The sequence below is a fragment of the Marmota flaviventris genome, chromosome 6 (assembly GCF_047511675.1).
Source record: "Marmota flaviventris isolate mMarFla1 chromosome 6, mMarFla1.hap1, whole genome shotgun sequence".
In the NCBI taxonomy this organism is placed as follows: domain Eukaryota; kingdom Metazoa; phylum Chordata; class Mammalia; order Rodentia; family Sciuridae; genus Marmota; species Marmota flaviventris.
Window position 1 is genome coordinate 112,678,293 of NC_092503.1, and position 10,411 is coordinate 112,688,703.

Sequence of the window (10,411 nt, forward strand, 5' to 3'; positions counted from 1 at the left end):
CGGTCAGCCCATGGCTTCAAGGAGAGGGGTGACATGGTGTGGCCTTCACTCAGGGGCGGAGGGCTGGAGTCCTTTGGGTGTGGGAGACCTGGGGATCCAGTGGTCTCAGGCCAGCCAGGCAAGCTTCACAGAAACGTGAGCCCCATGTGAACCCTGGAGCACAGGCTGCAATCCGGAGGTAAGTGACATCTGCAGGGCCCTGGGAGTGGGGGCACCCAGGCCAGACAGGCCCTGGCAGCTGGGAGCTGTGGGCAGGTCTGCTGGAATGGGCTATGGAGGGACAGAGGGGCCTGAGGGAGGTACCAGCTGGTGGGTGCTAGACACAGGCAGAGGCCTTTAGATGTCCCCTGAGTTCAGGCAGGGCTGTGTGGGGACCACCAATCGTCCTTTCTGACCACATTGGGGGCTTCCTGAAACTGGGGGGAAACTGCATGAGCTGTTTACCCTGAGAACCTGCGTTTTAGTCAGCTTTCCCACCGCTGTGACTAAAGGACCTGAGCATGCCAACTGCAGAGAAGGAATACTTTATTTGAAGTCTTAGTCTGCAGAAGGTCGGCTCCATTGATTGGGCTCCAAGTGACGCTGAACGTCATGGTGGGAGAGGGTGGCAAGGGGAAGCAGCTCACGTGGTGATCAGGAAGCAGAGAGACTCCACTCACCAGATGCAAATATATACCCACAGCCATGGGCCAATAACCACCTCCTCCAGCCACACCCCACCACTTTAGTTACCAGTTAATCCCTCCAGGAGATTAGATCACTGATTGGGTTAAGACTCTCACAACCCAATCATGTCTCCTCTGAACCTTCTTGCGTTGTCTCACATGTGAGCTTTTGGGGGAGACCTCACCTCCAAACCATAACACGTGGGGACTCCATGGTAGGAATGTGGCGCACTGAGAAGGAACTATAGAACTAGGTCCACCTCGCCAGCTCCTATGGGCCTGCGTGGCCTCTGGGACTTTCCCCTCAAATCCCCGGCCTCTGTCTCCTTCCTGTCCTCACCCTTCTCAGGTGAGCTTGGGGGTGGGGAGCCAGCTCCACAGTGGTCAGGCAGGGACAGGCGGGGCTGGCAGGGTTCCAGACAGGCCAGGGATGCTGCTGGCCTCAGTGGGAGAGAGCAGGGCTCCTGAGACCAGTTACCCCTGCGCAGGGCTTAGCGTTGCTACGAATAAAGTAGCCCCAGCCCCCACAGGTTGCACACACTCCTTCTGTGAAGTCTGACAAACAAATGTCAGATTCGCCACTCTCCCATTGGCCCTGAATGGGGTTTTTCAACGCGGATCACACAGAGGCGCAGGTGCCTGCTCCCCCGTCAGGACTGATGGCATGTGGCCAGGAGTGGCGAGGGCACAAGTTTCTTCTGCTGGCTTCTGCTGTAGAAAGTCACCTTGCCAAGGCTAGACCTCCCTCCCCCATCCCAGGGCGCCCTGCCTTCCGACTGACTGGCCTGGGGTCTGGGGCCCCGACGTCCCTTTCCCAGCTTGGGCAAGTCTGGAGGGCTTCTCCTGTCCTCAGGCCTGGCGAGGCCCTGGGCCCTGGGCTTCCCCGGGGCCTGCATGACAACCCACTCCTCCTGTCCTGTGCTGCCCCCTGTGCTGCTTTTCCCAGAGCCATCGACCCTCCCTCTGCCTCGCACAGTCTGTTCTCTGGAACCTGCGATGATTTTCGTAGCTGGTCTGATGACAGCTGTTTAAAACCGTCCTTGATTAGAGCAGTCTTTCAGCAGAGGCCTAGTGGAGTGCGGATGGCAGGCTGGGGGCTGGGGTGTGGGGATGATGTGGGGCTGAGACCCCCTGCTTTCCTCTTCTCCTTCCTCTCCCTCCTTCTGGATTTAACACCCCCACCAGCTTTGCTCTTTCCCACCTCTTCCAGGACCCTCCCCATTCCTGATTTCCAGGAAATCAGTCTCCATCTTCTTCCTCCTTTTCTCCTCTGGTCCCCACAGAGCTTCCCATTTTTCTGGAAGACCTGGACCCCAAGTCTACAACCACTGGGGACCAATGGGACTTAGGACTCTGGTCAGACCTCCAAAAAGGCCCCTAACTCTGTCACCCACCTTCAGCAGTTCCTTGACTTGGGGGAGGGAAGAGAAATGGCTCTTATTTCACCATCGGTTCCTCCTCCCACAGCCTCGCCAGGGGGGTGGCCTACAAAGGGGAAGAGGCTGTGTCCTGGAGGAGCCTGGGCGGTCAGTCCCAGGGCTGTGAGCCTTCCAAACCCAAAGGTCGAGCCGAGGGCTGGAGGGTCCATGAAGGTCAAGGCCTCCTCCGTCCTCCCCAGATTCCCTGCTTCCCTACAAGATCTCTGCCATCTTCAGCACCTCACCTAGCCCAGGCTGAATCCCACCCAGCTCTGCCCCCTGATCTCAGGGCTTCCCTGCCCCCTCCCTTCCTCCCTCCACTGCAGTTCAAGAAGACGACCCATGGCCCAGGAGGCCACACACCTGATCCCCCTCATCCTGATGGTGCTCCTGGCCTCAGGTAAGGGACCAGGGAGGAGGGAAGGGCACGGGGGAGAGGAGAGGAGGATGGAGAGGTGAGATGCACATGAACGGGGCTCTGTGGAGGGGAGAGCGAGGAAAGGGTGCCCTGTGGCCAGAGGCTGGCTCTGGGGCACTTTCTGAGGGTAGCCACAGCAACTTGCTCTCTGAGGAGGGAAACCCCACTTCCTAGCCCTGCTGTGGCAGGTGTGGGGGCTCTCTGACTTGAGGGTGTGTTCTCAGGCTCCTGGGCACAGAACACAGAGTTCCTACAAAAACCAGAGGGTGAGATGATCGTAGTGAGATGCTGGTACAAGCCCTCCCAACGCTCAAAGGTGAAGACCTGGTGTCGGAAAATGTCAGCAAATTATTGTACATTACTAGTGGGCAGGGGCAGGAAAGAGCCCCAATCCTCCATCCAGGATCAACTCAAGTTTGACTACTTCGAAGTCACTATGACTAAACTCAGGGTAAATGACTCTGGAGTCTATTATTGTGGAATCTATGAAAATACCGAGGTCTACATTCTCAGAACCATCCATCTGAAGGTGTTTAAAGGTGAGTTATCCCCCTTCTTATATATGTGGCTCTTGGCCTTCCATAATCACAAGGTGTCAGAGCTGGAGAGGACCTAGAAGTCATGTTCTCCAACCTTCTCCTACCTAATATCTGGGGCATAAGAAGAAAAGCCCCTTGCTCAAGGTCACCTCTTGATTCTTACTCTTCTGTCCTGAGTCCTGTGCAGGGTATGACATTTGGGCTTCCCTTGCGTGAAATGTGCTGGCTGAGAAATACGGTGAAAAATCACATGACACAGCAATAATTTTGAAAAATGAGGGTGGGGCAGCTCTGCGACCTTAAGGGTCCTGCTTCCACACTGGGAAGAGAGAGTAAGAACCCACGTTTTCTTTGTTTATACAAGGGGGCTTCAAAAGGCTTTCAATGTAATCTTCTTTTGCCAAATAAGGTAGTAGGTGGGCTGTCCAAGCCCAGGGTAACGCCCAAATCCCTGAGCTCGAGGGCTGTCCCATTGGTAGAGCTGGGATCATTCCCAAGGGGAGACCTAACTCCCCATGGCTCAGTACTGAGTAAAAGACCACTCAAGTAGCGTCACGGGGTGCGTCCCACAGTCACCTGGTGGTCGAGGGCTGAACTGGCACTAGAAACTGGAGTCTCCTGGTTTCCAATCGATTCTTCCTTCACGTGTTTCTCTTAACATTTTTGCTGCCACCAACAGGATGCTGACATCTATTTGGAAGGAACTTAGAGCATCCCCAAGCTTGAGCACAGCCGAGGAGCAGTCCTTTCTTGGACATCCCCACCCCTGATCCTAACCCCAGTGTTCTCTCGAGGGGCTGTGGGGTCCGCTGCACAGAAAGACCACAGGGCAGTTCTGGGAGTGGGGTGGGTCCTGGAGAAATGTGAACAGACAGGAGGCAGCTAAAGAGCCAGGCAGGCGGGAGACTCAAGGGCTGAGACCTGGAGGGGTCGCACCTGAGGATCCTCACCCTGGACCTGCCCCTAACCACTGAGAGCCTTAGGGTTTAGAATGGCGATTTAGGGGTGATCACTAATTCTGAGGCCCCTGGGTATTCTTTCTAAGAACTGCAGAGTTGCAACCCCCTGCCTTTATCTGTGACATCAGAGCTCGAACTACACCTTCTCAGCCCGCTCTCCCCGTGGAGCTGAGTCTGCCCAGCCATTTGGTCTAACAGGTGCCTGAAGGTCATTCTTGGCCATTTGCTGTCCAAGTTTAGCTCAGTGCTCATTCCACGTACATCATGGGGGGAAGCTAGGCTGTGGAAGGGGATCCCAAAACCTAGAGTCCCAACTGTATGCTGGAGGACCCCACGCCTAGACAGAAAGACGGACATGTTCATAAAGGGCTAGAACAGACATGTGCATAAAGGGTGGTAGGTGCCTCAGTAGAAGCATGTTGGGTAGAGGCCCAGTGAAGGGAGGGGTCGGACAAGCCCAGGGTGCAGCCTCTCACCCTGGAAGGACTCTGAGGTGGTACCCCCCAGCCTTGATGGATGATGAGCAGGAATTTATTTAGTGGAGACCCCAGGGTGCTTAGGGGGAGGCTTTAGGGGTTGGAAGTGTAAGACATGCTCAAAAATAGCAAAAACAGAGATGCCCACAACATAACCGATATACAAGTGACACTAAAGCCGCTCACGCTGTGGCACTTCCCGATGAGGGAAATCGAGCAGCACATCCCCTCCTGGTCCAAGGCCATGTGTGGGCTCCTCTCATCCAGGGCTAGGATCTGGGAGTGGGAGACCTGGAGTGCAGGGGAGCAGATGGGCACTCCACATATTGTCATCTCTTACAGCTTCAACCCCTCCCACCACCAGGAGCATCAGAATGACAACAGCCATGGCCTTTGCCACCAGCCCTGTCATTGGAAGGTATTGCTGAGCCCCTCCCCCAATCTCTTAGCCCTGTTTCCTCCCACCCTTGGTGGACTGTGCCGGGTGCCCCCAAATACTGAGGGCGGGGATTCCAGGGATGTAGCCCGATGCCAGGCAAGACCATGGCTGTGGCTTCTGCCTCTGTCCCTCTTCCAGCCTTCTCTATCTTCAGAAAGAGCAGGGAGCCATCCCAGAGCTGCAGGGGGTCTGGGGAAAGGCATGGTCTGTAGTCATTGATTGTTTTCTGCTGCCACCCCAGAAAGTGGGTCTCTGTCCCCTGCCCTCTACCCACCCTCCCTGCAGATTGTGAACCTGGGCTCTTGTAAACCATCCCAGGTCAAGAGATTAACCCAGAAATCAGGTGCCTGTCAGTGGAGCTGAGAGATGTCCCTGGAACTACTCCCTCGCCCCCCTCTGACCCTGACGCCCAGTCACTTTCCCTAGGAGCCTGCTCCAGCGTAAGGATGCCTACCTCTGTGTCCTTCCTCTGACTTAGGACAGGACCTAGGGAAATGCTTTATTAGCAGGCAGAGCTGTTGTCAGATGACCCTAGTGTACCCTGAGAGCCGCCTGCACCTCGCAGAGAAGGGCTGGGGTGAAGCAGTAGGGACAAAGGTCAGTTCAGGAGGCTAAGAGGGGTGAGTGCAGACCTTCCAATGGCGGCCCGGAAGGAAAGTTAAGCTGCAAAAGTCAGAAAAGGAAAAGGAAAAAAAATCTCATGACATCAGCAGCATTCTTACTTTGCAGAGGTGAGACCGTGAGACTTGCTAGGCAGAGCCCCTGCCAGTGTGGCTGCCATTGTGACTGTCTCCTGCTCAGCCCAGCAGCAGGGACAGAAGGGAAGCCCAGGAGGGCCTGGAGGGACCACAGGCATGGGGAGGGATGGTTTTCTGGCAGGAGGTGAAGCTGGACTCCAGCTCCCCTCACCTGGCTGGTCCTTGTTCCCAAGCCCTTCAGGCAACCGGAAGTGGATATTCATCTCCTCTGGCGTGGTGGTGGCTGTCCTGCTGCTGGGGTTCATTGTCCTCATGGTCCTATATCTCAGGAAAGCCCGAGGAAGAGACAGGAAAGGTGAGCCCCTGTCCTTGGCTCTGGGTGGACTAATGACTGCTCAGCCATTTACAGGCAGTCCCCTCACGGTGGGGACAAGGCTTATCATGCTCATTTTACCAACAAGGAAACTGAGAAGAGGTGATGTGTCCAAGTGGCTCTCCTTCCCTTTGCCAGATGGCAGGTCCCCTGGTCCTGAGGGTTAACCAGTCCTCCTTAGAAGCTCAAGGTCAGTTCACCTGAAGCCAATTCAACTCCATGCCCATTTACCTGAATGTAGGTGTGCTAGTATTATCCATTTGGGATCGCATACTTTTACCATCTTTATGTTTAAGGACTTTTTAACAAGTCTATGTAATGAACTTTTCCAGGTAATGACATTTAAAAAATATTGTTGCTATCATTTTTATATTTCATCTTCCTCATGGTAGGGGATGAAATGGGGAGATAGAGGCCAAAAGACACCAAGTAGCAAATATCCAAGATGAATAAGTCAAAAGACCTAATGTACAACATGAGGGCTGTGCTAATAATGGCATATTCTGTGCGGGATTTCTGCAAAACCAGGAGATTACAGCTGCTCTTGCCACAGGGAGGATTATGGGTAATGAGGAGAGGATGTGTTAATTTCTTCTACTGTGGTAACCATTTCACTGTGGTTATATATTTTGTAACATCATGTTGTACACCTTAAATATACCCAATGATTTTTTTTTCTTCCATGTGCTGGAGAGGGAACCCATGACCTCAGGCATGCTAAACACATGCTCTACCACTGAGCTACACCCTCAGCCCCACAATAAAATTTAAAAATACATAAATGAAAGGGGAACAAAGGGGATTTTTTTTTTGCCCTCCTAAAAGCACTTCTAGGACTTTAATCTTCAAAGTTTAAAGTTTCTATCATCAGTTGCATGTGAAGTCTGCCGCACTTTGATGACTTCTACCACTTTTCTTGATTCTTTTTTGTTGATTGCTTTCTTTAGAACATAAAACTATGTGCTTGTTAATTGTGTGCCCTGGAGATGGTTCTGTTGACAACAAGATTAAAATGTATGCATGGGTCAGAAGTATATTGGAGCTCGTGGATATGAATTTTTCAAGTACAAATCCTCAGGGGAAGAGAGGATTATAAAATTTTAGATGTGTATTTTTCAAACGGTATAAAATCAGTTTAGTGGGTCACAACAGCATTTTTATAAAGCAGAATAGAAAAGCAAAACGTCAAAATGCTTTGCACAATTTCTCACTGAACTTTGAAAAGTGAGTGCCCAGGTGTGAGAGTGTGAGTTTGTGGGGTAAATGGTATTTCTCATTGGGGTTCCTGGTTCAAAAAATTTGAAAGACATTACTGCAAATATCTGCATCAGCAAATAGATCCTACCTAAATTTGATGTTTAAATTTGGAATTCTCTGTGCACTGATAATGAAGTTTACCTAGCTTAGGCCAGTTAGACACGGGCAGCTGGGTTGTTTTGCTCCGTAGTGTCCCTGGATACTATTCTGTGCCAGGCACTTGAGGCCTCCTCAGGCAGGAACAAGCTCTGGCCTCTCCCCATCAGAGTCCCTTCCACCACCCAGCCAGGGCCTGGTCTCTCTGCCTTATTCCACGGGAGCTGGGTAGAGGTCCTTCCCCTAAGTTTGAGTCTTCTTCACAGGTGAGAAGGAATCCCACCACATCTATGAGGACATTTCAGATCACAAGGAAGTGAAGGCCCCTGTGAGTAGGACAGCCCTCCCCTGGGACGGGGACCGACAGCCTTCCCACATACCTTAACTTCCCAGCCTGCGCTTTCTCACAGTTTCTGTTCACCCCAGACCTTGACATACTCATGGCTGCTTGGGCCGTCACCGCCTTGAGACCCATCTACTCACTTCCTTTCCCCAAACTCCTCAACTCAGGTTCCTTGGAGAGAGTTGGCTGACCTGGCTCTTGACCTTCACCCCAGGCCTTCACAGGAGGCAGCTTCTCCTAAGAGGTCGGGTCAGAGCCTGCCTAGGGATTGGCTGCCTGGGTTCAATTGCGTGGGGCCAACACGGGAAGCAGCATGGCTTCCCAGGGCTGAGGACTGGGCAGCTTCTCTTGGGTAGGCCTGTCCTGTCTAAATACCTAAGATTCTTGGAGTCACAGAAACATAGGATGGGAAGGACCTCAAGTCCTCGGGTTCAGCCCTTGTGTAATGCTGGGATCACACTACAAATAACACCCCATCCAGTGTTCTAGCCCTCTCCCCGGGGACTTTGCCTCCGTGGCTCTGGAGTGGAGCCTGGTTCTGCATTTTTAACAAGTTCCCGGTGATGCTGATGAGGCTGCTTCACAGACCACACTGTGTAGCCTTCTTCCTCATGCGCGGTGACCATGAAAGCCATTCACGGCCAAAGGCTCTGCAGGATCCATGCCTTGTCCTACATCTTATCTCTGTCCTCCACTCAGTTCTGGGCACTCTGAGGGCCCCTGACCACTGCAGCTGTGATCTGTACAGTGGGACGTCTATCTTTTTTGATTTCCAGGGCTTCCATCAGCAGATCCTCTCTGATGAGGACACTGGGGCCATCTGCTATGCGTCACTCATCCATCTAAACCACTTTGGCACTGAGGACTCCATCTACAGTAACACTCACCCCAACTCCAACCTGAAGCCCGTGCCCGACCCCCTTCAGACTGTGGAATATGCCAGCATTACCGGAAAAAGACTGCCACCCTCCCCGCCAGCCGCCCTCAGTGGGGAGCCTGGGAATTGAAGCAGAATTCACCAGGCAGTGACCACTGGCCAAAATGCTCCCTAGGTACAAAGCTACTCTACCAGCAATGGGGGGACTTGATGTGGCAGAGATGACCACAAGCCGTCAGGGGCCACGCCCTTTGGAGGCAGAGTGCTGCCATAGACAAGCTGTGGGCATAAGAGAGGGGTTTCTGGGTCCCTCCCCGGTACCACCCCCCAGGGGCTAGGAAGAGTGCTACAGCAGAGTCCAACTAGGCAGGGGCCTGGGGCCCTCTGAGTAACCCATTTTTTTTCTTTCTTTTCTTTCTTTTTAAAAAATATTTCTAGTTGTGGATGGACACAATATCTTTATTTTGTTTATGCAGTTTTTCACGTGGTGCTAGGGATCAAACCCAGTGCCTCACGCGTGCTAGGCAAGTGCTCTATCATTGAGCCACAACCCCAGCCCATCTGAGTAACCCATTTCTTGCCTCCCTGTGTGACCATCACTTCCTCTTGACCAGGGGCCACAAAATCCTGCCAGATTGTGCAAGTTCCCCTGTTGGTGCTTCTCGGAGTTTCTAGGCCAGTGCTGGGGAGTGCTGCCCACCCCAGCTCCCTCCTCTCCTGCCTGGTCTCCTGATTCTACCTCCATTCCCACCCTTGGGATTCTTAGATTCTGCCAGGAAGAATAGTGGGATGTGGGCAGTGCCCACTACTCTTGAGCCCTTGCCCTTGCCAGGTAGTGTGGGTGGGGGAGCTTCTTCCCTGTGGCCATTCACACAACTCTATCCAAATTGATTCGGGCTCCTCTGCCCTCCGTGGAAGGCGTTATACCCGCATCTTAGTCACACCCAGCAGGCTGCGCAGGGCCCTGCTGGAGACAGGGTCTCTTTTTCTTTATGTGCCCTCAAAGAGTGACTCTGAATGCTGAGTCCGGGGGGAGGGGGGGATCCAGGTTAGGTGGCATCAGGATAGTGTTCTGCTGTCTCTGGGGAAGCTCCTTGGGAACTGCAGGCTTGTCACTTCTCCAGGGTCACTGGACCTGTGTTCCCCAATTTGGGTCTCTTGCCTGCAAGTGGGGATGTAAACCCCACTTTTCAGGCTCCAATAAAGAGTCCCGTGGACTCAGCTTGGCCTTCAGTCTCTCCATGAAGGGAGCTCGCCTGTTCCTGCTCAGGCAGTTGGTTTGTGAAGGTTTTTGTGGAACAGGACATGGCCTGCCCTCAGTCACGAGGAGACTTCGGCCTTGCCCACAGGGTGGGACTAAGGCCAGGTTGCACCATGGCCAGAAAGGGAGTGAGTGGTTGGGCAAGAGAAGGACAGGAGGTTTGGTGTCTGGGGGGCTGGGCTTCCAGGATGAGGTCTTCCTCTGGGAGCAAGGTGAGCAAGCTCCTGTCATCTCTGACTGTGACATCTGTGCTGCCATCATCTGCAGTGTCGATGGCAGGATACCAGTGTTGATATGGTCTGTCCTTGGCCTGGGTCACCGTGGGACACAGACTGCAGACCTGTGGGGCCAGGCCCTCAGGTTGTGGGAGGTGGGAATAGGGAGGGAGTTGGGGTCTCTGAGTGTCATCCTGGCTCCTGGGGTCTCTGCCCTGCTCCACTTGCCCAATCCTCCTCCTGCAATCCAGATCTGACTGCTAGAGGGAGGCGATGGGTGCACTCTGACTCTACCTGTCCCAGCCTTGCTCTGAGGAGGTCATTGGGATTGACCACCAGCCACACTTGACCTTTGGTCCTTCATGACCCCCAGCAGC

The 10,411-nt window shown here is 53.4% G+C and overlaps 1 protein-coding gene across 1 annotated transcript; it reads left to right on the top strand.

Moving 5' to 3' along the window:
* The first annotated feature begins 1,815 nt into the window (after positions 1 to 1,815).
* On the top strand, positions 1,816 to 9,779 carry LOC114099275 (CMRF35-like molecule 7). Its single transcript, XM_027943529.2, has 6 exons — positions 1,816 to 2,483; positions 2,726 to 3,040; positions 4,818 to 4,893; positions 5,846 to 5,967; positions 7,605 to 7,666; positions 8,458 to 9,779. Exons 1-6 carry the CDS (start codon positions 2,426 to 2,428, stop codon positions 8,686 to 8,688), a joined length of 864 nt encoding a protein of 287 aa, XP_027799330.2. The 5' UTR covers positions 1,816 to 2,425; the 3' UTR covers positions 8,689 to 9,779.
* Positions 9,780 to 10,411: the final 632 nt, after the last annotated feature.